The 26,619-nt window shown below is 42.6% G+C and overlaps 1 protein-coding gene across 6 annotated transcripts in view; it reads left to right on the forward strand.

The window, feature by feature from the left end:
• Window positions 1-18,010, forward strand: part of SLCO2B1 (solute carrier organic anion transporter family member 2B1) — a 94,851-nt gene extending 76,841 nt beyond the window's left edge. For all 6 annotated transcript variants that reach the window (XM_020989555.2, XM_078156914.1, XM_020989554.2 and 3 more), the window contains 4 exons: window positions 4,306-4,478; window positions 5,732-5,796; window positions 8,428-8,548; window positions 9,821-18,010. In XM_020989555.2, the coding sequence (XP_020845214.1) occupies window positions 4,306-4,478; window positions 5,732-5,796; window positions 8,428-8,548; window positions 9,821-10,001 (540 nt within the window). In that variant the 3' untranslated portion in view covers window positions 10,002-18,010. The remainder of the gene's footprint in view (window positions 1-4,305; window positions 4,479-5,731; window positions 5,797-8,427; window positions 8,549-9,820) is intronic.
• Window positions 18,011-26,619: the final 8,609 nt, after the last annotated feature.

Here is a 26,619-nt window from a genome sequence, read left to right on the forward strand (position 1 = left end):
GAGCCCAGGGACCCTTTCTCAAAATTATTTTTATCTAACACATAAAATGAAATATATATAAGATTACAGAGGAAACCAATTATATTGAAATATGGTTATCAAAGTATTTAAAAAACAAACTCACAGACACCAGGTTAAGAACCCTTGATCTAAACCAATTTCTTCATTTTACAGACTTATTTAAAGTCACACAGAAATTAAGGGACAAAGTCAGGGCAAAAGCTAACTCCCACCTCAGGGAAAGAGGTTATTACTGTTGTGTTTTGATACCTGTTGCAATGTTAAATGGGCTTATAAAATCACAGGGTTGCACTTTATGAGATTTATAATCCAGCTCCAATATTCTAGGTTCCATCTAGCTCAGACATTCTACATTGTAAGGTACTTTCCAGTTCTCACATTCTAGGATTCTGTGCATTTAGTGTGTGTGATAGTGTATGTGTGTGTGTGTGTATGTGTGTGTGTTTTGATATTTACCTCTTTCAAGCAATTACCCACTCTGGGTCTTAGTTTCCCCATATGTCAAAACTCTTCTTAGATAAAGTCTGCATTTGACACACACACGTGTGTATGTATGTGTTTGCACTTATATATATATATATATATATATATATATATAGATAGATAGATAGATAGATATATATATACATACATATATGTGTATATTTATATATATATTTCTAAAGAGAGAGAAATGGGAAAGAGAGAGAAGAAAGAAGGGAGGAAAGAGAAAAGCAGAGAGGGGGAAGGAGAGAGAGAGAGAGAGAGAGAGAGAGAGAGAGAGAGAAAGAGAGAGAGAGAGAGAGATCACTTTGATAAATCTTTAGCAGCTCTTGTATCTCCCTTTATTGGGATCATGTTTTCCAATATTTTTTGCTTTTCTCCCTTATGTCTATCCTTCCCACTGAAGTCACTAAACATGTTAAAATAGAAATTGATTTAATAAGGAGGACCTTATTGAGTTCTTCTTAGAGCTTCTCTACTTCCATCATCCCCTATAACAGACGCTGGCACCGAAGCTGCCATTATCTCCATGGTGGCATTTTTACAAACATTTGACAAGGTCACTGCAATACAAGATGACCAAGCATTCTTGGAAATGTTTTTCTTCTTGCCTTTGGATGAACAATAAGACTAGCTCTGCCAATTCCTTTATTTTCTTGTCTAAGAAGAACCTGTGAGCCATCCTTCCTTGTAGCTGCGACTTCCTGTGGTCTTCTGGCTTAATCATAGTAAAGATGTCAAATTGATAGGCTTCAGTTCCTCTAGTAGAACATTTTTTCATTGGCCAAAGGACACGAATATCACTAGTGGAACACCAATAGATAAGCTGGTGTTTAGAGATGGTCTAAAAATTGTGTGATTCTTAGCACTCTATGCCCCTCTTTGATCATGATGATGACAACGACAACGGTGATGATGATGATGATGAAAGCTAGCATATATATAGTACTTTAAGGTTTATAGAGTGTTCTACCTATATTAACAAGGGCTGTGCCACTGGAATATAAATCCAGGCTAGTTCTACCAAATTAAAAACTTTCAAGAAGTATAGTTCTGGATTCTTTACAACAACCCTGGGAGGTAGGTGCTATTATCCCCATTTTACAGATGTGGAAACTGAGGCGGAGAGAGGTCAAATGACTTGATGAGGGTCACACAGCTAGTAGACGTGTCCCTGATTTCATGCCCAGTCCTCTATCTTCTGTGCCATCCAGTAATCCTTTTCTGTTCTGCTACTGCCACTGCAGAAAGAAGGCAGCTACAAAGGACTGTGGACCATTTTGTATTTTTCTTTGTTTCATGAATTTCTATGGACACAGAATTCACTGCCAAATGGGCCAGGCTTCTGGTGATGAACCTCTCTGTACGTGCTATAAGGGCAGTATGGAATAGTGGATAGAGAGCTAGATTTGGAGTCAGGAAGCCCTGGGTTCAAATCCCACCGCAGACACTTACTAGTTATGTGAACTTGGATAAATCACTTAACCTCTGTACCTCAGTTTCCTCATCTATAAAATAAGGAAGTTGGAGTTGGGGGCCTCTAAGGTCCCTTCTAGCTCTAAATCTATGCTCTGATGACATTAAGATAAGCTGACTGTCAGAAAGTAGATGATCTATTGGCAGAACTATACTACTTAAAACCTCCCTAGAATAGTAAAACCTGCTTGGGCTCATATTTCAGTGGTCCACCCTTTGTTAACCCAGGGGCATGTGGAGTCCTAGCATCTGATTCTCAAAGTGGGAGTATAGATTGATAGAAGTCTGGAGGAAGAAGAAACCAGTTAGGTAAGAGTGGCCAGTAAAGGCTTCCAAGAGAAGCTAGAGCTTAAGCTAGGCCTTGAAGAATGGATAAAATTGTAGAAAAGGAGTGAAGATGGTAAGGAAAGAAATTGGCCTAGCTGATGCAAAAGATGCATCCTGAGTAACTAAGAGGGAGGCAGGGCGAGCCTCCTTTCTTCAAGTACTTGAATTTGAGGATAAAATACTGTCTTCAAGTATTTAGAGAGCTGTCAGGTGGAAAAGTGATTGGCTTTGTTCTGCTAATCCCAGAGGGACTGGAAATATTAGAGAGGCAGATCTGGGCTCAATGGAAGAAAAAAAAATAGTTTCTGTATCAATCAGAGCCATTCAAAAGAATGAGCTGCCTTGAAAGGTAATGAGCTCCTCATTCCTGGAAGCATTCAAAAAGAGGCTTGGTGACTACTTGACATGGATGTTTTAGTTAAAATTACTGCTCAGGTGAATCTTTGCCTGGAGGGAGGGAGGGAGGAGAGAGAGAGAGAGAGAGAGAGAGAGAGAGAGAGAGAGAGAGAGAGAGAGAGAGAAATGAGATGAGATGAGATGAGATGAGATGAGATGAGATGAGATGAGATGAGATGAGATGAGATGAGATGAGATGAGATGAGATGAGATGAGATGAGATGAGATACTAGAGGCCTTTGGATGATGTGATGAACAATGCTGTATTTGTCTTAAGCCTTTGTAGGGAGAGATGGTATCAAATTAATCTGAATTTTGGAGACAGGAAGATACAAAATGGCTCTGTTTATCTCTCCCTCACTTTGGTTGGAGGAGGGGATAGCTCATTAGTTAAGTGCTTATGTAATACTATGAGTGGGGTACCACAAACCTGCTTTGCAATCTGGTGGACTTCCAGTTATCTTGATGTAGAGATGTAGCCTGAGATGGTACAACAGATCACTTAGTTAATTGTTGAATTAGGACTTTAGATTAGACCAGGGGTGGGGAACCTGCAACCTCGAGGCCACATGTGGCCCTTTGGGTCCCCAAGTGCAGCCCTTTGATGAATCCAAACTTCACAGCACAAATCCCCTTAATAAAAGGTTTTGTTCTGTAGAACTTGGACTCAGTCAAATGGAAGCAGCCAAGGACCTAGAAAGGACCTAACCCCACCCCCAGGTTAGACCCCTGAGTTAAATCTAGAGAAGCTGAGTAGCTGAATGCAACTTGCATTTGGGCACGTCTTGGAAGGAAGAGGCTATTCTTGTCTTGGGCTGTGAAGAGGGAGCTGAACATGGACCTTCAAGTATGCAAAGGGCTATCACCTGAAAAAGGGATTTGGACCTGATGGACTGTGACTGTTTGTCAAGGACCTTGTAGAGGATTCTTGTTCAGGTTGCGGTGGATGCCCTCTGAGGACCCTTGGGTAGTCTGTGATTCTGTGACCTCCTAACCTGGAAAGGATCATGGGTCAGGCTATATTCCATGGGAATGAGTTAAGGATTAGGTTAGAATATATAAGGACCAAGTGGTCTGAAAGTAGATAACTTCCTTTTGTCCACATCTGTTTTCTGCCCTCCCCTTGGTGTATTATTTCTGAATTGAACATTCCTTTGTCCCTTGTGAATGAACTCTAAAAAATCCACTCTTGAGTCTTAGTACATGTGGAGACAGTGAAGAGAAGGGACAGAAGGAAATGGGACCTGGAGCCAGTCATCCAATTATGGTAGTAGTGACAAAGGAAGGAACAAGATAATGGGGTAGAGGGGTGGAGAGAAGCATGTCTCTAAGTGCAGCAGTATCAGGGACAAAAAAAAATGACCAGGGGGTTCTGGGAGTCATGGTTGGGTGGGATTCACAGATCTGGGATGTTTAGTAAGGAGTACAAGGGACCAAGGAAAAGATCCAATGGAAAAGCTTCAAGGAAGGCCTGGTACCCTGTAAAGCTGATGTGGTACAGCAAGAGCATGAGGGCCGATGCAGAATCCTTCATCCAGGTGTACCAGGACTCCCCCATACCTTTCTCTCTCTCATCCCCAGGACTCTCCTTTTCTTTTCTAGATCACCTACACCAACTGCAGGTGCCTCATTTCGGGAGTTAAGGATAGTTCTGTCACGTCTGGTTCCTGTGAATCATCCTGTAGTCACCTGTTGCTTCCCTTCATCCTCTTCATCAGTCTTGGAGGGGCCATGGGCAGTATCACTCACACACCCTCCTTCATGCTCATTCTAAGGTAATGGCACACACACCTAGTTAGACTGTGGCATCCCTCAGGTTGGGGGGATGTGACACTGTGTGATGGGGAAGTCACACATGTTACAACAAAAGCAACAATGAATGCAAGGGGTGATATATAGCTTATTGAGTGGAAGCAACCCCACATTTTGAGATCGTGAGCTAAGGTAACAGAAATGTCTGTTGGAAGAGAATTTGATGAAACATATAGTATAGTGAGAAGAGGTCTGAATCTGGAGGTAAAAGATCTGAGTTCAAGTCCTAACTTTGATACTTCCTAGCCATTTGAACTTGGATAAGTCATTTAACTTCTCAAAGCCTCAGTTTCTTTATCTGTAAAGAGAGCATAATGATCCTTGCATTTGCTACCTCCCTGTTGCTTTGAGGAAAGTACTTCATAAACCCTAAAGCTTTCTAGAAATGGAAACTGACATTGTTATATTAGATAAGGAAATGGGCTATCAGTTAATGGGCACATCATTTCTTTCCTGATTACTACCCAGCAATGGGAGGCCCACAATAAGGATTCAGATCACAAATCACATGAATGAATCTATGAAGTCATTGATGAATGAATGATTTAATCAGATGGATGAATTGAAGAATCAATGAATGCATCTCTACATGAAAAAACTGATGAATGAGTTAATGAATGAACTGGTGAACAAATTAAATTCCTGGACAACTTTGGCCTCCATGGGGGCCTCGTTTTCCTCATTTATAAAATAAGGACTAGATTTCCTGTTGAGGTCCTATCCAGCTCTAGATCTATGATCCTACATCTGTAGGTTTCTCAATTCCTAAGTTTTCCATAGCGGTGGGTAGGGAGAGGGTCACCCAATGATCAGGACCGAGTAGGAGGGTCATAGAATCTCAGAATTAGAGGGCATCTACTCCAAGCCCATCCTAAAACAAGCGCCTCCTTGAAACTACCCCATGCTAGCAATCATCCAACTTGTGCTCAAGAAGTGCTCTGGTGAGGGCAAAGCCACCACCTCTCACTTCTGGATGGCTCTAATTGTAATGAAGCTTTTTTCATATATGAAGCTAAAAACTGCCTCACTACAACTTCCACCAATTACTCTTACTCTTCCCCCCACCCCCAAGACCAAGCAGAATAAGTTTCATCTCTCTTCTTTGTGATAGCCCTTCAAAAACCTAAAAGTAGTTACCATGCTCCCCCTAAGTTTTCTCTCCTGCAAGATAAACCTTCCCAGTCCCTCTGACTCATCTGATGCATTTGGTTTGTAGGGGGGTGAAGAATGAAGATAAGTCTTTGGCTGTTGGAATGCAGTTCATGTTGCAGAGAGTTTTAGGTAAAAATAAAAACTGGGGTGGGGTGGGATTGGTTATGGAGTAGGAAGGGAGAGGAGAAGAAGTGGGAAAAGAAAGTGAAGGAGGAACAATGTAGAGGGGGAGACATATACATAGTATTCTAATCAGTATTTGGGGGGCCCAAGGTGTTATAGACTCCTAGACTTCTCAGAATCCCAAGAGCTCATCTAATTGAGAAAGGTAGCAATATGTAACAATAGCCAGAGAGTCAGGATTCCCATATCCTTGTCCTGGCCCTGCCACCCACTCATTACAAGACCCTAAATATCTCATTTCTTTCCTCTTGGCCTCAGTTGCCTCATCTATAAAATAAGTTTAGTTATTACTTGTTCTAGCTACCTCACAGAGAGGTAGATATCTTAGAAATAAGAGCAAACTCAATTCAACAAATCTTTATTAAGCACCTATTCATGACAATGAGGCTACAAACCAGAAAAATAATGTGAACTCTGCCCTCAAAGAGCTCATATTTTACTCAGGGAATATACCATGGGCCCAACTATGAATGATCTACATTGGAATGTAATGAGGGGACAGAAATGATCACTTCCTACAGTGGTGGGATTGGGGGAGGAGAGATCATGGGTGGCCCCATAGAGGAAGTGGCTGACACTTCAAGGAAGAGAAGGCAGGAAGTCTGGTATCATGGGAAAAAGCCTGGATTTGGCATCACACAGCCTAGATTCAGATCTCTGCTACTTGCTTGCTGTGTGACCCTAGGCAAGTTGCAAGCAGTATGGGACAATGGAAAGGAAACTGGATTTAAAGACAAAGGTCTTGGGTTCAAATCCTAGCTCTGCCATTTGCCAGCTAGGCAACCTTGAACAAATCACTTCACTTCTCAGGGGCTCAGGTTTCTCATCTGTAAAATGAGGAGGTTGGACTCCATGACCTCAGAGATTCCAACACTGAATCCATGATGCTCCTCTGATGGTCTCATCATCTGTTAAGGAAGGGGTTAGATGAGGTGGTCTCTAAGATCCCTTCCAGCCTTAAGCGTCTATAAATATGAATGGGGGGGAAAGTATTGAGTGCTTACAAGGTGTCAGGCTCTGTGCTGAATGCTAGAGATAGAAAAAGAAAAACAAGGCAGTCCTTGGTGTCAGTGAATTCTAAGTGGGAAAAACACTATACATAGGAGAATCCAGCTGCAAGGTGGATGGAAGGGCCTGGGGGTCCTTGGTAGATCATATGGAAATGGCTGAGGGTTTGGAGAGCACAGTGGCCAGATGGTAAGGACTTTTTGCCCTTTTGGCTGGATGCTGGTGTGTCCCACCTGACTCCCATCCTCTTTCCCATGAAAGATAACCCCAAGTCCCTGGATTGGTTGCAAGTCTGAATGGGAGAACAGCCCCCAGTGCCTGCTTCACTCTGGGCTCACCTATGGAGATCAGCTTCCAGCAGGAACAAGGGAAGGGCAGCATTCACAGCCTGCTTCTTTCTAGGCCTAATGCATAGAGAACTGGGCAGGGATAGGCCCCCAGTATGTATTCCAGGTATTCTGGATACCTGCAATCATAGGTAGAAGTGGGTAGTTATGATTATTAAATACCCTCTACCTCAGACAGGGTGGCTTCTATTCCACAAAGATGCTTTCCTTAATATATTCCAGAGAAGGCATCTACACTATGTCTCTTGGTAAAATATCCAATGTCTCCCAACACTTACTGGAATAATATCTAACTGAAATTCTTCCCACTGACTTCCATTTACTGAAGGGAGTCAGAGAATACTTGCTCATCACTGCTTGTAGGCCTAGAGTGAGGCCCAGCCCTTAGAGAGCCTCCTAGTCTTAGGGGAAGACATAGGCCCTGCCCTCACAGAGCCTCTGGTCTGAGGGGGAGACACAGTCCCTGCACTCAAGGAGCCCCTGGCTCCAGGGAGGAACAAAGTCCCTGCCTTCAGGGAGCCCCCCAAATCTGAGAAGGCCTTCCCTCAATGTTGGTGGTTGTTGGCCTTCATTCTTAAAGAGGACCAAAATTACATCACTGTGCTAGAGTCAAGTTTGAATGTACCCAACTGTGGTCGATCACACCAACATGAGCTCAGAATGCTCCACCACAGCTCGGGCACAAATAGTCCATGTGAACATCTGGGGCGGCTTCTCTAAGTCTGCGCATCTTGCTTTTCTCTTGAGCTATTTCAATTCTGCTTTGCTCATAGAGCACAGCACCTTTTCTGATGTGGGCATGCCATGCTGGGCGGTCCTGTGCCAGTCTCCTATGTCACACAATCAATCCCAAAGTTCTTAAGAGAGACCTTGAGAGTGTCCTTGTATCGCTTCTTCTGACCACTTTGTGAATGCTTGCCCTGTGTGAGTTCTCTATAAAACAGTCTTTTTGGCAAGTGTATGTTTTGCATTCGAACGACGTGGCCAGCCTATTGGAGTTACAATCTCTGAAGCAGAGTTTGAATGCTCGGCAGTTTAGTTCGATAATGGACCTCAGTGTCTGGTATCTTATCCTGTAATAATACCCTAGAAATCTCACCCCTGTCCTCTCTGATCAGTGGCTTGGAATGTGTATACTCATAGCCCCCATCAGCCCTGGAGAGGAGCAGCAGGTCCCCATAGGTCTGAATCCCGCTTATATAACCCACGTTTTCTCTCACAGCCTGGATGCCCAGCCCCGTGATCCATGGTATTGCTATTGACACTGCCTGTGTCTTCTGGGCTGATACCTGTGGGACACGGTCCGTTTGTCGATACTATGACCATACCCGCCTCAGGCATCGGTGAGTCCCACAAGTTGTATATTGGTCAGGGAGGGAGGGAGAATGAAAGACTACACAGTAAGCCCTACTCGGGCTGTCCAGAAACAGGGATTTTAATCCCAAATTCGGACCCAGGGTGGATTTTATAAATAAATGCTGGGTTTTGAGAAGAAGGGGACCAAGGGACTTGAGCTATTCAAAAAGATAACTCTTGTTACCATGTGTGGAATGGATCAGAAAGAAACCACTAAAAAGCATGACATCACAGGAAGTCTAGAAATTCTCTGAAATAGTCGATGACTTAGGAGAGAAGAATTGTCTGGCAGTTGTACATGGCAGGGATTCCAATTTGGGAAACTGAGATATTTCCTGAAGGAGTAGTCACCCAGAACACGGCTCCAATGTTCTATATTCTAAGGCCCCTGCCAGCTCTCAAATTCTATGCTTTGTATTCTATGACCCTTTAACTTCCCATGCTTGGTGTTCTAAGGCCTCTTCCCATTCTAACATCATGGTGCTGGCCTGTCTCTGAATCCAAAGAGAGACTCAAATAAATTTTAATCCCACCAAGGTCAACCTGGTTGATTTCAATCTACTTAATCTCGAGCCATTCCTTGGAATCCCAGCCCTAGACCTGGATCACTTTTGAGCATTTTGATGCTAATTTATGGGAATCCAAAATCAGAACATATGATCCAAGAAATGATTATTTTCTGAATTTGTGAATGGTACAGAATATTTGAAATAATGGTTTAGTGGAAGGAACACTGGCCAAAGATTAAGAAGATCTGGGTTTCATTCTCAAATCTGTCTCTTAATAACTGTGTGGTCTTAGAGAAGTTACTTCCACTTTCTAGGCCCCAGTTTCCTCCTCTATGAAGTGACTGGTTTGAAATTGCCTAACATCCATCCAGTTTAGTAATGCTAACTTCAAGTTTAATAGTTTCGGAGAAGGGAAAGATTAGTGTAAACTGGAGTGGCCAAAGAAACCCTCTTAGAGGGAACGGAGATGGAGCTGATCTTGAAGTGCAGCTAAGATTTGGAGAGACGAAGATGAGGGTGACAGAGGGCTCCTGAGAATTTGAGGATATGGGGATGGCTAAGGAGAATATAATCCTTTCTTCCAAAGATAGGGTCACTGGACTTAATGAAAGTGCCTTTCTCAGACTCTTCCCTCATTGGGGTGCACCCCTCCCCTCAAATGGGATCATAGTCAGGAAGATGCATTGAGGGAAACTTCAGTGGAGTTTGTGACCACAGCCCAATGGTCTTTCCCATTCCTTCTTCTTCCAGGTTCATTGGGCTTCAGTTTTTCTACAAGCTAGGCACACTGGTCTGCTTCACCCTGGTGTTCATCATCCTACGACAGCAGGAGAAGGAGGCGGCTCGCTCTAGGTCCCAGCATGGCTCTGTTTCCCAGGAGGAGAAGTTGATCCTCAGCTCAGAGAAGAGATCTGGGGAATCCATAGTGTGAGAGAGCTGCCTCAGGCCCGGTCTGCCTCCCTACTCCATTCTGGAGTGGGCAAAGGACCCTACCAAAGATGGGGAGAAGGGATGATATCTGTAACAAATATAGTCTTCATTGGAGTCCTCTACAAGGGGATGGTGTTGGGGCTATGTCTAAGTGAAAGAGGAGACTGGTCACCTGGATTCTTGTCCCCAAAGAACCATTTGGGGACTGGAAGACACTGTCAGATGCTCTCTCAGTACTCTCATTTTCTTGTAGTGAGAAAGCCTCAGATAGAGAGCCTTATTCCATACAGAGCTAGAGATTACCAAAAGCCAATCTCCATTATGATCTGACCATCCTGCTTGCTTTCAAGGTTGGCTCATCTCTGCTACCCACAGACAGAGACCAATGGATTTTTTCTCCAGTGATCTCAGCTCTCCTAGAAACAAAGAGACAAGAGGACCAACCCCCAAGGTCACCATATAAATTCACACATGGGGAAATGGAGGGACAGGATTCCAAGCTCACCATGAATATGGGAGCTTCCGTGTTCCTGGACCTCATCTCAACCTGTTGCCGAGGAAATACGTGCCAAGGATGCTGAGCACTCATCTCCAGGAATGAATCAGCAATCACTAACATCAAGAGATTGACTGTCCCTTGTATACTCAGCCTCCATTCTTTATACTCTCCCTTTGATCATTCTTAGAGCCCAGGCTGAGAACAACTAGGCCCAGATTCCTTTGCCTAAGCTCCTGGCAGGTTTGCACATTTGCCTGGGGGCAGTGATATTTCATTATACCATTGCATTTATCCAGAGGTATGGTTCCCCTTGCTTTCACAAGCCATTGTTTACACAAACTATAGATAGTCACTTTTTACCTTTGGCCAGGCCTTCATCCAAGGTATTCCTCCTCTTTTCTAACAAAACAAATGCTTCTTCTTGCCAAATTCCTGCCCAAGCCCACGTCCCTCATCCAGAACTGACATAAAGCAGAGATTTCCCCCAACCTTTTGGATGAGAAAAGGTTGCCTATAATCTCTACTAAATCTTTAGAGTCACCTTGGGTAAGTCATTTTCTTATCCCGAGCCCGTTTGCTTTGTGTAAAATAATGGGAGGTAGTGGTACAGCAGATGGGTAGGATGTGTTACAGCAGAAAGAATACTGACTTTGGCATCAGAGAATCTGGGTTCAAATCTCATGGCTGATGCTTCCTGTGTTTGTGATGGTAGGCAAGCCACTTAACCTCCCTAGGTAAGTTTGCTCATCTTAAAAGGAAGAGGTTCTGCCCAGTGCCCTCTGGAGTCCCTTCTACCTCTGGGTCTATGAATCTGTCATGGTCTCTCAGATACGCTTTAGTTCTGATTCTCTACCTCTTGAGAACACTTCAAGAATGACCATGGGCTAAATGACCTCAAGGGTCCCTCCCAGCTCTAAATCTGCGATCCCTATGACGCTGAATCCAATAGATCTTCCTGACCCCTGAGAGCTTGGTTTGGTTTTCTGGCCTCAAATATCTGTCACTGCCCCAATTCCTGGTCACCTTCTCCCTTCTACCTCTGTTGCCTCATTTCCTGGTCCTTGTACCCAGAGCCATTACTAAGATAAGGCACCCTAGAATTTTCCCCCTGGATGCTGACATCCAAGGGGTTATGCTTCTCCTCCCAGGGCTGAGCTCCCACCTATAACAAGCTCTGTCCCTCTGCCTCATCTTCTACTAGCTAGCCCTTGTCTCCCCTCACAAAGGTTCATGACTGTGTGTCTCCTTTTCCAATGCCCAGTCTCCCTCCTAACCCCCACAGGAGCCAGGGTCAGACTGTCTGGGAGACTGGACACACCCTATTCTGTTGTAGTTGTACCCATGCTCAAGCTGTCACTACTGCCCTCTACTCAGGTGAAATTCTCTTAAGCATAAGAATTGCTAATTATCACCCTATGTGCACCCATTTCTATCTCTCTTTCCTCCTATCCCATCTTCTCACTCTTTAGATTGATTCCATGAGTACATTTCATGGAGTTTGTTCACAAGGGAAAAGAGAATACATAAATCCAGAAATAACAACCCATAGAGTGTTAGATATGCAGATGTCTGGAGATGCAGATCTAGTCCCAAACTAAATGGCACCTTAATTATCTAATCTAGTCCTTAACTAAAGCATCCTAGGCTGAACCTCATTCATAATTCTCTCTGGGCTATAAGCCCCACGACACCAAGTCATTGGGGCCCTGGAGAATGGTATTATCTTCTCCAGAACACTCACCAATTTTTGTAACTTGTCCACCTGGCACACCGTATTGAGCTCATTGGCTCATTCTGCCAATCCCTGGCTCACTCTTGGCCAATCAGGGAGTCTCCTATTTTCATAGAGGTTTTCATGGAGGCCAATGTTCCCCCAGAGCGTAAAGTAATAATTTAGCTAATGAACTTCTCATCCCAAAACATGGGCTATTCCCCTCCAAAGTTCACAAGAGACATTCTTTGCTTATAAGGAGTTGGACTATATTCAATTTGATTTAATTCAGCAAATGTGTTAAGCACCTGCGTGGTACAATAGAACATTGAATTCTGAGCATTAGAATAATGGGTTTCAAATTCCATTTTGGATATTTACCAACCTGTGCAACCCTGGGTAAATCCCAGTACCTTACTGAGCCTCAATTACCTCATCTGTAAAATGGGGTAATAATCCTTACACTACCTACCCCTTAGTACTGTGGGGGCGGGGAGAAGTGTTTTAGGAACCCTAACCTGCTACAGAAAAGATAGCTATGATTATCACAGTCAGGACTCTATGTTCAGTGTTATGAGGCTGGTCTGTCACAGGGAGACACAAAGATAATTCAGACATGGTTCTTGGGGAGCTTACAACTTAATAGGGGAAATTAGACAAATACGTAAACAGCCATGATTCAGACAGGATGTAATAATAGCAGAAGAGAAAACCAAACAAAAACATTAGGGGGAAATATCAGAGGGAGGATGGGAGGATAGGTCTGACCTGCATTCTATGACAAAGGTCTCCCCTATCTGGACACTGACAGTCAGTGAAGAATGGGATGGTCAGTCAGCTAGCATTGGTTAGGCACAATCAGGAGACACCCTTGTACTAAACTTTGAGGAGAAATGTCAAGAGGAAGAGGAGGAAATCATTCCCTTTTCTTAGGGACCCCTCCCTCTGAGGGTCCAGATATCCTCTGACCTGAGGAGAAGACTACTTTTCCTCAGGGAACCCCCAATGTGAGGGATGAGATACCAACTCAGCTCACAGTGAGTCCTAATTGTTAGGAAAAGACGTGGCCTTTGCTTTCAGGAAGACCCCAGTCTGAAGGACAAGAAGACATGGCCTCTGATTTTCTCAATAGGGACAGGGGTAAAGATCTTCCTCAAAACCTTTAAGGGGCGGTTAGGTGGCTCAGTGGATAGAGCACTGGCCCCAGAGTCAAGAGGACCTCAGACACATAACATTCACTAGCTGTGTGACCCTGGAGAAGTCACTTAACCCCATTGCCTGGCCAAAAAAAAATTCTTTTAAAAGTGTAAGCACTGGATATAAACAACTTGGGGCAGCTATGTGGCACAGTGGATAGAGCACCGGCCCTGGAGTCAGGAGGACCTGAGTTCAAATCCGGTCTCAGACCAAACACTTGACACTTACTAGCTGTGTGACTCTGGGTAAGTCACTTAGCCCCAATTGCCTCACAAAAAAAAAAAGAAGAAAAACCTTTGAGAATACTTACTTAACCAAGCAACATTAAAAAAAAAATGTGTGGAGGTAGGGTTGACTATTCTGTGTGTAAAAATGTATGATAATCTAAAAAAACCTACCAATTTCTACCCACTGACTCATTTCACTACCTACTGTCTTATTTCCTCATTAAGTCTCTATCTGGGTTCCCAAGTAGTCTGGGATGTGAATATCCTACATTACTAATACTGAAGCACATCTTTCTTTAATCACTTGCCTCCCACCTCAGCCTGAACTGAGGAAAATCTCCACTCCTTTTTGAATTATCTTGCTCTCCCATTTTAAACTGTGTACTTAAGAGATTTGGACATATTGTTTTAATAGCAATTTCAAATATCATGAGTGAAAAAAGCTTTTGAAGGAAAAGGCTTCCTCTTGCAGGTCATAATGACTATAGCCAAGGGAGCTGAATATCTCACACCCTCAGGGAAATAGAAAGTAAAGGGATAGAATGGAGGAAAGAACTGGAGATTTCCTTGTGGTGTTCCAAAGGAAATGGGACGGGGGTGGGGGAATGGTCTGTGGAGTAGATTCAACCCTGGTATGCTGTCCCATTATGTCTCTTCCCTACCTTCCTGTATGATCTATGAGGCTATGAAGTATCAGTTCTATTTGTTTCCTATGATTATTGTCACAGAGATAATGAGCAATCCCAATCCCACCCCCTACCCCCTATCCCTCACCCACATGCTCTGCCAGCATGCTTGGAGAAATATAAGGGACTGGCACAACTGAAAGCCCACCCTCTCTTCCATTTCAACAACATGTTTTTTCTGTATCTTGGTGTATGAGTCCTCAGCAAAAGGAAATCCCTTCCAAGTCGAAATCCCTGTCAACTTGGGGAAGTCTAAATAGACTGTGCATATCCCAGGAACAGACTCTACCTCCAGTCCCTCCAATGTCTCTCTTGTGGCCAAAGGAGAAAATGGGGGAAAGGGTTACATTCACAAATGGCCACATTGACAAAATCCTATTTTTATCTGTCCTTCATTGTCACATCTGGACCAAGTCTCCCACCCTTTTCCATGAAATGCCTTATTTGTGGCATTACAAGTTCTGTCTCATTCCAAGTCCTGTGTAGTGCCTGGTATTTGTCAGTCTTATGCAGGTGCCTAAGAGAGCAGACAGAGAGTTTCTCTAGTAAGGCTCCAGTGAGGAACTAACCAGACTATCTATTAAACCAGAGGCACTCTTGAAATATCAGCTGTCTGACTGATTCAGCAGCTTAGTGTGATTTCAGAGTTGTACGTAGGGGAAAGAAGGTGCAAATGGGGATTTAGGAGACAGTTGGGTCATGGGCACTTAGGAGACTGTGTGGTGGAGAAAGAGAGTTGGGGAAGATGAAAGAAAACAGAGTAGGGCTGAATCTGAGCTGCCTGTACAGCAATCAGTCCTGACTTTGACCTTCTTTCCATCCTGTGATGGGGAGTGACCAGTCTCTTTAAGGAGACAAAACTTACACAGGGAAACAAAAAAACAACACAGGACAGGCAGCAGCCCAGTGTAATGGAAAGTGTCTTGGTCTGGGATTCAGACCTGAGTCCTTAGCAACTAGGCCTTACCATTGATTGGTTTGTGCCTTTGGAAAAGTCATTTCCCCATTCTGAGTCTTTGTTCCTTCTGTAAAGCGTGGGGATTGGACTACAGGACCTCTAAGGGCCTTGCAAATTCTAATGTTCTTCGATTTTGAGTTGGTGACTTCTTGGCCCACTGCCTGATTTCTTTTCTGTTCAGCCACCTGATTTCCTTGAGACCATGAAGGCAGGGCTTCTTTCCTGGCTGACTGACCCCATCTGTCTGTGTAAACAAACCTATGACTGAGCCCCCAATAGAGATAATTCCTTCTTTCCTTCCTCTGAAGCCTATACATCCCTGCCATTCCCTCAGGGGCAGGACCTGGCAGGCTAGAAGGAGGCTTGAGAATGAGAGGGAGAGAGGAAAGATGGGTTGCAAAGAGAAGGGGAGGTGGGAAGAGTAGTTACAACAAAATCAGACTGGCCAGAGCTCCTGAAGACAGACACAGAGAAAAGGAAGGGACAGAGAGACAGAAAGTGAAGAACATAATGTATAAGACAGGGAAGCAAATGAAAGACAAGGACAGACAAAAATTCAATTTAATGTACTTTTAAGTTCCCACTATGTTCAAAGAAGCATTTACTTGTGGGAATTAGAATTGCCCAATCTGCAAGAAAAACCACTGAGGCAGAGCTCTCAGCCAATGCACTTTATTAAAGGGCCCGCAGCCCCCTCTAATAAAGTGGACCTCAGATCTTCCTCCTGATCCAAGCTGCCCCTGGTCCCCAGGACCTTGTGTTTATACACACATATACAAAAGAGGTAGGGTAAAATACAGAATCTCCTTGGTTGATAGACCTTACTTTTGAGGGTTAAAAATAACATATGACAGGGGGGTTCCAGGTTGGGTGAAGCATGGGGCATCTCCACTGACTAAGTGGTTATATGAGACGGTTGCCTGCTCATGTTGCACGTGAGAGAGTGATCTGGAGGTAAAAAAATAAGTTGGGGGACTTTCCAAAGAATCAAGGCCTCCAACCCATGCTGGGTTTGGTCATGGAATTTGAGCAAAACCAGATGGAGATATCTTTGTCATCATTCTTGTGGTTGTGCAAGTGAACCTCATAACTTGATAAATAAGTAGTGAACATTACATTAAAGCTTGAGGCCTATTATAAAGGTCTACTATAAGAATCTAACTTATCTAATGGTCCCTATATGATTTATGTAAAATATCAAACTGATTAATACTGATTGGAATAGAGTAGGGATCCAAATGAATTAGTTCTTACCTACTAAGCATCTACCATATTGTAGGCACTGATGCTACTTTCATATCTAAAGGGGTGAGGGGTCAGAGAACTCACACACACCATGTGTATCAGATTGTCAGACTATTTCAATGTACTTTCATCCACTGAAAGACAGAGCTTAGAAGTATGCTTACTTTTAGCAGTCAACCAGAGAGAAAAGTTAATTCAAAGCAATGAAATGGTATAATTAAAGAAATGAAATAAGATAACTAAAAAGTACCAAAAAACATTTCCCCCATAAACCTGAATCACAGTCCCACAAATATGTACACCAGTGGTAGCAAGAGTAGGTGCACTAATTAGGATGTATAAGGAACACATATGGCCAAGGGGACACACAGGAAGAGTCATACATAAGGGAACATACAGTCTGAGGGCATGTGTGGAAGACACCTTCCACGTCTGATGCCAAAGGGCTAGTCTTCTGATCATGTCATCACACTGCTTCCACTTGGCCTGTCTCTGATGGTCTTGCATGTCATATCATCTCTGAGGGGCATTGCTTCTTGCTGGCCTTTCTTTCAGAGACAATGATAGAGTACATGCTATAGATAACATTTCTGGTCCTTGGCTGGCATAACTCCGCTAAGCTTGAGGTGGTGTTTCTTCTCTCTGCTTCCGGCTTCTGGCTGCAGTACATTGGGCTCTGTCATCTCTCTTTTAACTTAAAATTCAAAGGCTTAAGTAATCGCTTTCAGCAAGACAGGGGCCTCACAAACCAGCCATCAGGCTAGGGGGAACAAACCCTAAGCTGTTTTTCTCCCCCTTCAAGGGAGGTTATGAGACCACAGGAAAAGCTCCTATCAATAAATAAGATTTTAATAAGCATCAAGAACCATGTGGGATACAAAGACAAAAGAGAAAACAGTAACTGCCCTCAAGAAGTCTACAATCTATCCAGGGGAAACAGCATGTACACATGGAATTATATAAAATATAGATATTAGAGACTTCTTTCAAGAAGCCAAATTCTTTTGAACATAGAACTGCCATAAAGTTAAGCAGTGCTCACAAGCATTAAGTCAACCCTTTTTTAACTTCAGCTTCTTGATCACTAAGGGCACTGTCTCTTGCTGAAAGCCCTATCTGACATAGGGTTAAGAAGTCCTTATAACTCTCCAGCTAGGTGGCACAGTGGATAGAGTATTGGGCCTACAGTCAGAAAGACCTGAGCTCAAATTTAACCTCAGATACTGTGTGACCCTGAGCAAATTACTTAACTTCTGTTTGCCTCAATTTCCTCAGGTGTAAAATGAGGATGTGTACCAGTCTTGGTAGACAGTCACCACAGAGAGTTTTCTCTGTGGTTGTATTTGTCAAGGAAGCTTGTATTGTTTCAAAACCATGTGTGAGAGAATCCTCATTGGACCATGCTTGGCTCTGCTGCATCAAATGGTTTTGGGTTTGGGGTTTGTTTTTTTTTGTAATCAACAAATAATAAAAATCAATAAGGAGAATTTTCTGCACCTTTTTGGTAGCTGTGTGACTCAAAAGATATGATATGCTATAGAGAATTATTTGTTTAAAAGTTTTTTTTTCTTTTCATAGAAGATAACCTCTGTCATTATTCTCATAAAGATAGAGAAATGAGAAGTAGGCATATGAGATCATGTGATGGGGATATGGAAACAAAGATGAACAACTCTCTCCACTCAAGGAACTTACATTCTACTTAGAATAATGGGGAGATACAAGATATTTGCAGATAAGCAAACTGAGAAGAGGGCATTAACAATAAAGGGGATCATAGAATACATCTGGTGGTACCTGAGCTGAATCTTGAAAGAAGATGAGAATTCAAAGAGATTGGGGTGGGGGAGGAATGCATTCCAGGCATAAAAGGTAGAGTCTGTAAGTACAAGAAAAAATGAGAGAAAGTGTCGAGTCCAAGGTACTGAAAGTAGTCCAGTCCGACTAGACTATAGAATGTGTGATGGGGAATAATGTGAAATAAAGTTGGAAAGGTTGTATGAAGCCAGGTTATACTGAGTATGTATTTTATCATCCAGGCAATAAGGAGTCACTAGAAGTGCTAGGGTAGAGGAGTGCCACAATTAGACCATAATGTGCTTTAGAAAGATTATTTTAGAAGCTGTATGGAGGATGGTTCAGAGAAGGGAGAGACTGGAGGCCAGGAAAATAACTAGAAAGCTGTTGCCATAGTCCAGGCAAAAGGGCACAAGAGATTCAGTTTAGGGTGGTGGCAATGGGGATAGATGTGACAGATGTGTCAGTAGAGTTAACAAAACCTAGCAACTGATCTAGAGGAGGGGGAGGGAGAAGAGGAGAACAGGTAGTGGGGGAGAGGGAGGGAAGTCCAAGATTTCAAGTTTACCAACCTAGATCACCAGAAGAAGGATGGTGCCGTTGAGAGAAAGAGGGAAATTGGAGGAGGATCCAGTTTCCCTGGAAATATGATCAGTGATGTTTAGGACATGATAAGTTTGAGACATTGATGAGACAGTTAAGATATGTTCAGGTTCAGTACACAGCAATGTGGGATTGAGGTCAAAAATGTGAGTAGGACTAGGAACACAGATGGAAAAGACAGAAAGATAGAGATGGGCATAGTGAAAGAGAAAGAGAAAGAATAAGATAGAAACAGGGAGAGCTTCTTCTTTGCTTTCCGTCTGTGAATCCCATTTTCCCAGTATGATTAAGAATTTGCCAAGGGCAGCACCCAAATGTCCTCATTCTCTTGCACATTGACATGGCTGAGCACACAGAGGGGGCACGGGTAAGATTAGCTAATGGACTGATTGCCCACAGCTTTTCAAGACCCCTGCTCAATGCCTAAAGCTAATGGTTTGGCTTCCAGGGCCAAGCTCCCTTTTAGCCAATCAGGACCTTCCCTGATTACTTGCCACCTTCTGGTGCCCCACCTGCATTATAATTTCAACCATTTAATTAAGAATGGGATTGATTGATTAACTCAACTGAATCACTCTATTCCCACTTAAAGGAAGGGACAAGATGTCCTGCTACTTAGGGAGATGAGAATAAATTTCAATCAATTAACAGGCTTTAGACTAAGTGTGAAAAGTATTTGGAACTGGGGTAAATTTACTGAGGAAGAGTGTTCCCGTATGGGAAACTTGGTCATGCTCTAGAGGTTATCTATTAATATCAAGAAGAAGCCTCTTCACTACCCTGTCCCTCACCAAGCACAGGGTTTAGCTGGAATGGTACACTTGCTCCACCTTCTAGAATAACTTCAGTTCTCAAATGGCTTGATATCTAGAGACTACACTTCAAACCAACCAAGTTTTCTCAGCCTATGAGAATACATCTTCTGCGTAAAAGTTGTAAGAGTCACTTTTCAGTCTTAGCCTAAAGCCTCGGACCTGTTCTTACCCTAAGTTATGAGGTTTTGTTGTTGTTCAGTTGTTTTTCAGTCGTGTTCAACTCTTCATGACCTCATTTGGTGTTTTCTTGACAAAGATAAATACATAAACTGTATCCTTTCACTGAGCTAACTAGTTGTCCCTCTTCTCACTGTCTCAAGGGAAGATGGGAATAAAGAGATCAATCACATACCATTGAGGCAGCTATATAGCTTCGTAGATAGAGCACTAGGCCTGGAATCAGGAAGACCTGAGTTCAAATCCAGCCTCAGAGACTCACTAGCTGTGTGATCCTAAATAACTCACTTAACCTCAGTCTAATCCACTGGAGAAGGAAATGGTAAACCCCTCCAGTAACCTTGCCAAGGAAACTCCATATGGAGTCATGAAGAGTTGTATATGACTGAACAACAATAATCACATGCCATTGAAGTGTTTCCCATCACCCAGAAAAAAAGGATAATTCAAAAGAAGAATATCAAGAACAATAAGAAGAAACTTCCTTCATCTCACCTTGTTAAACTTAATGGAAGAAGCTCATGATTGTAAGGGAGTTCCCTGTTTCAGTCCCTACTTGAAATATGGGTCACTTCTAAATAATCTACATTTCATGCCTTTTTTTTCAGCAAGGGATTTTTTTGGGGGGGAAACCTTTCACATTTTTGCAGTTAGGCAAGAGTAAGATGATACCTTGTCCCTTGGGCTTAATTTGTTGTGCCTTTCCCCCTTCCATTCATTTTTATGGGAGAGGAAAAGAATTTGGAGGTTGAGAAACTGGAGACCCCAATTCTTGAGAGCCCTTGACAATTTTGGAAGAGAGGGCAGCATCTAATATGGATGTTAGATATAGTTTAGCCATCATAAATTAAACAGGGGGTGACATGAAATTTTGGACTCTGAGTCACAGAGAAACACCTCTATGCCCTTCCAGCCCCTTCTCTCGTCGTTAAGTTCTTCAAGGGCCCTCCATTTTGGGGAATGGCCTAGGATGACCAACCTTCATTCCCTTTCTCACTGTGCTTTTGACTTTCTGGACTTCAACACCATGGCTCACACAGGTACCTTCATTCCTCCTTCCTCGACCCTTTCTTGAGCTTCCTTCTGTGTGATGTTTTCCACAATTCCAATGTAAGCTCCTTGAGGGCATGGGCCATCTTCCTTTTTGTTTTAATCTGTATCCCCATTGCTTAGCACAGAGACTGGCAGAGAGTAAGTGTTTTTAAAATGTTTCTTGCTTTGTGTAGTCTGCCTTTGGTGAGGAGGTAGAAGTGATAAAATAAATTTAAGGCTGAAGACAGTGGTTTGCTAGGGGTAGCTCTATTCTAGAGTCCAGCAAGTTTGGCATCTAGAGCAAGGACTCTCCTTCTGGAAAGGAAGACCCATTCTAATCAAAATTCTGAGACAGAAAATCCCTCCTTATGGGAAAAAAAGCTGTGAAGTATCTTTTCCCTACTATCATAACTGGGTTGTAAGGTTCATACTTTTCTAAAAAACAAAAGCAAAAATAAACAAAAACCCTTCATAAGAAAATCAATAGCTTTAAGTTCAAAAAATGATGGCAGAGTCCACTCTGCCTTCTGAGAAAGAGATAACACTCTTACCAAATCTACAAGTAAAGAAAGGCTCTACAACTTTGTGCTCATGGAGTCATACCTGGTAACAGTCAGCATTGGTGATGGGACCAGGGAAGCAATGCTGAGTAGTAGCTAATGAAAGCATTGGAAGATCTTCTTGGAGCAGGGCTGATGGGAATAATGCAATGACCTCACCAGAAGACATCATCAGCCCTACAGCACCAGAGGCTTCCCCTCCAAACATATTGGCCAAGCATATGTTGACTACATGAGTGAGTCCCTCATAAAAATTCCTGAAGTCTATTCATTCTTCCCACTGATGATATGTATATTTGTGAAAGTATGCATCAGGTTAATAGGGAAAATATTTCATTGCTATTTTTCTTCCTTTTATTTATTTTTCATTAAATACCTTTCACTTGAATTCATTGTGACCACTGGCTGACTAGTAAAAATAAAACATGTTGATGGGGGCTCAAAATCTTTGGTTTTTGAGTAGATATAGACTGGCACAGTGCCTTGAAGCTAGGATAGCATTATCTAGGGGACCTAGTGTAAAAGTTTGGGGTACATACAAGTGCTATATTATCCCTGTGAGCAAGATGGATAGGAGTAGACTAGACACATCTTTCCATGACTGAATGCAAAGAGTAATCATTAATGGATCCATTATGAGGAAGTCAATTTAGAGAATAGTCACTAATGGAGTGCTCCAGGGGTTTGACCTTGGCTCTGCACCATTCAACATATTTATCAGTATTGTAGAAGCAGACATAGATTCATGTCTATCTAATTTGCAAATGAAGCAAAACTGAGTTGGGTAGCTAACAAGTTATATAACAGAGCCATGGTCTCAAAAACTTTCAAGAGGATGATAGGCCAGATCTAGTAGGATAAAATTTAGTGAGGATACATGTATACTTGAATCTTAAAAGTTTACTTCACAAGTATAAAATGGGAAAACATGGTTTGTTTTAAAAGATCTCGAGGGTCTTAATGGACTGCAAGCTCAATATGATTGAACAGTGAAATGGTAGCTAAAAAATAGCTAATTCTATCTTAGGTTTTGTGATTAGAAAGACAAATGATAATCCTTTGCCCTGATCAGATTACCTAGAATAGGTGTTCCTAACCTTCTATGGCATAAAGATACAGCTGGGTGGTGCAACAAATAGAGTACTGGACTTGGAGTCAGGAAGATGTGAGTTCAAATGGGACCTCAGATATTTACTAGCTGTGTGACCTTGGGCAAGTCACTGAACCTCTGCCTACCTCAGTTTCCTCTACTATAAAAATAAAGATAATACTATCCCTAACCTCCCAGCACTATTGTGAGGATCAAATGAGATGATATTTGTAAAGCATGTAGCACAGTGTCTGGCTCATAGTAGGTCCTCATTTCCTTCTTTCATAGATCCCTTTGTCAGTGGGGTGAAAACCCTCTCAAAAAAAGTTTTTAACAGATAAAAATACATACAATTTACAAAGGAAACTAATGATGTTGAAAACATTTTTCATCTTCATTTTTCATTTTCATATCACATTCAAAATATTTTTAAAAACAAGTTCACAAAGCCCAAGAACCCCTGAATAGTTTTGTGTTCGGTTCTGGTCACATGTTAGGAAGGACATTGATGAACTGGAACATTTTCAGAAGAGGGGAAACAAAAATGGGGAAAGTCCTAAAGATGATGCTGTCAGTGAATCAGCAGGGGCCCAGTCTGATGGGACATGACAGATGCTTCAAGTACCTGAATGGCTATCACAGAGCAGAGAGAGCAAATTTCTGTGACTCCGGAGGTCAGGACTAGCAGTAACAAGAGCAATGGAAAGAAGCTTTCAGTTCAGTGGGAGTAGGAGCATGAAAATATGAGCTGCTAGAAATTAAAGGGCTTGCATCGTAGGGTATTAAGCTCCTCATTGCTGGAGGTATTCAGGCAGAGGGATACTGCCACTCGTTGGAGGTGCTGCAGGTAAAGATCGTATTAGCTGCCTTCTGAAGTTCTTCCCAGCTCTGAGACTCTACATCTCTCTACAGCCTCCTAACCTCAGGGAATCACACACACATACAAGCACAAACACACATGTGCATGCACACACACATGCATGCATGATTGAGGAGAATTGGCCTCTGCCCCCTGAGAATTCCCACTCTGGGGGGAGGACATGGCCCTCCCTTCAAGGAGCCCCTGATATGAAAGAGGAAAGGCCCTGATCTTTTTTTTCCCTTGTTTTTTGATGAGGCAATCAGGGTTAAGTGACTTGCCCAGGGTCACACAACTAGTAAGTGTCATGTATCTGAGGCCCGATTTGAACTCAGATCCTCTTGACCCCAAGGTCAGAGCTCTGTCTACTGTACCATCTAGCTGCCCCAAAGACCCTGATCTTGAGAAACCTCCAGGGAACTCAAATCTCCTGATCATTTCTCCCTCTCGTCCTTTTCTCCATTGTTTCCCACTCCCTTCATGTCTCCTTAGTTTAAGGATGTTTTTTTCTCTCTCTCCCTCCTCTTTACCAGCTCCAACTCCATCCCTTACTCTGTCTCAACCCAGGCTCGTCTGAGCCTCTCCTGTCCAGTACAGTCTTATCTTTCCCCACAACCAGAGCTCAGGCTGGGTCAGGCTTTAACTGATAAGATTTACATTTTTATTGATTTTCCCTCATTTCCCAGCCCCTCTGTCTGCCAGTAAGAAGACCCTGATACTCTAAGACAGGATCAGTCTGTTAAGTTGCATCTGGACATGCTATATTTCCTTCACTAGACAGTGACAGCTCAAAGACAATCCTCTGCCTTAAAAGGCAAAATAAATTGAATTCATTTCTCTAGTCTTCTGTGTCTCCATCTGTAAAATGGGGACAATAATTCCTGCCCTGTCAATCTCACTGGGATATTGTTGAGAATAAAGAAGAAAGCATTTTCAAACCTTTAAGTACATTGAACTCTGGAAGGTTCTTTGTAAACGATAAAATTCTTTTGTAGATTATAAAATCCACTTACTGAAATCACAGAATGTTAAATCAGTAAGGAATCTTAGAGAACATTTAGTAAAACTCCTCCACTTTCCAGAAAGGAAAAAAAACTCTAAGATCAGAGAGGGGAAGTAATTCACTTGCTCAAAACTATACAGCTAGGGGGCAGCTAGGTGGTGTAGTAGATAGAGCTCTGGCCTTGGAGTTAGGAGGACCTGAGTTCAAATCCAGCCTCAGACATTTGACACTTTCTAACTATATAATGTAGGCAAGTCACTTAACCCCAATTGCCTCTCAAAAAAAAACCCCAAAACTATACAGCTAGTAAGTGATAGATGTGAGACTTGAACCCAGTTCTTTTAATCCAATTTCAGAAGATTTCACAACCACAGTAGGTGCTTATTATGTGCCAAGCCTTATGTTAAGTCCTGGGGAGGTAAATACAATCAAAAGGAAACCAGTACCAGTCCTCAGGGAGCTTATGGCCAAAGTCATCCACTGCATCCTGGGCCATCACTGATCATCTTGACTTTTGTCTTACCAATGGACCTCAATGACTGGAAGAGAGAGTGAGGCTGATGACTTTGAGCAACTCTGCCTCACTTAAATCCAATTCATGAGAAAGTCAAGACATGATCCCATGATGCCATTGGTCCTCTTCAAAAATGAAGGACAAACAGCAACACACAAAGAATACAGTACACAAAAAGGAGCTTAAAAAAATTAGATAAGGCAGAGAGGGGCAGAGTCACAAAAGCCCAGGCATGGGATTTAAGCCTGGAAAGTCAGAAGCAGACCCAAGAGGGGAATGAAAGTTGACTAACCTGGGCCTCTCCCCAAACTGGAGAGAGCTAACCTGACAGAAAGGTATTCTAGGGTGAGAAGGCCCCAGGGAAGGATGGATGTTCCAGAGGGAAGGGGCCCCAAATGCTGAGGAAAGTTCCAGGGGGAGACTGTGGGTGAGGCATGATATTAAAGTCCATGAAGTCAGAAGCACAGCCAGAAGTGGAATGAAAACTGGCCATCCAGGCTTCTCCCCAGGACCACAATTCTCTTTGTAAACTGGAAAGTCCTTTGAACACAATTGAATACCTTTTGCAAATGACAAAATTCTTTATAAACCTAAATAAAATATTTTCATGTTCGGTGTGTCATGGTGGCTATCTGGAGTTGGGCTGAGGTTGGGGCTTGCCATGAAGCTGATCTGGGGAATTCCCCATAGCACAGGAAGATATTTTGAGAGCCAGGAAGCAGAAGGATGAGACAGAGAGGACTTCATTCAAGAACGGTGCAGAGGATCAATTACCAGAATTGTGGGATAAGACAGGAGGCAGGGTTCAAGGCAGGAGTATGAGCAAACAGCAAGATCACCAGCATTGCAGGAACAGACAGATCAATCTCCCCTCCTCCCCCACTATCCCCAGTACTGGTCAGTCAGGCAAGTAACAGGTTCACACACTAAAACCACCTATCATAAATACACAAATTAAAAATAAAGGACATATGAAGAAAGATGCTATCCGCATCCAGAGAAGGAACTGATAAATAGAAGTATATACAGAATAATTATATATATATATAAAATAATTTTACATATATGTGTGTATATGTATATGTGTATGTGTGTATATGTGTATATGTGTGTGTGTATATATATATATATGTATATATATGTCTATTTGTGTCTATTGGTAGGCATCTCTAGGGTGGGATGGGGGAAGGAAGAAAAAAGGGGAAAAAAGAAATTTACATGACAACTTCTTATAAATTTAAAAGGAATAGCAAGTTATACATAATAGCTTTGCAGTTTGATGTGCAATCATCTTTTTATTATATGTCATGAAAATGCTTGTTTTGTTTCACAAATTAAAAATAAAATAATTTTTTAAAGAAACCACCTGTCAAGTCAACTAAACAATTCTTTTCAACTTGTGTAACTGACTCACATATTCATTGGGTTATCTTTGAATTGACAGGTAATGTACTAATTAGTACTACTAGAAAAAGAGAAACTAGAAGGCAGAAGACGTGGGATCTGTTTTGACTACCACTAGCTCACTAAGTGACTCTGAGTAATTCCCTTTTCTCCTCCTTGTTCCTGGGGTTCTTCCTCTGCCACTGATATAATTGGATTAGGTGATGTCCCACTCAGCTGTCACATTCTGGGTCCCATGTTCA

The sequence above is a fragment of the Phascolarctos cinereus genome, unplaced genomic scaffold, assembly GCF_003287225.1.
Source record: "Phascolarctos cinereus isolate Bilbo 61053 unplaced genomic scaffold, phaCin_HiC Scaffold_726;HRSCAF=1367, whole genome shotgun sequence".
Lineage (NCBI taxonomy): Eukaryota > Metazoa > Chordata > Mammalia > Diprotodontia > Phascolarctidae > Phascolarctos > Phascolarctos cinereus.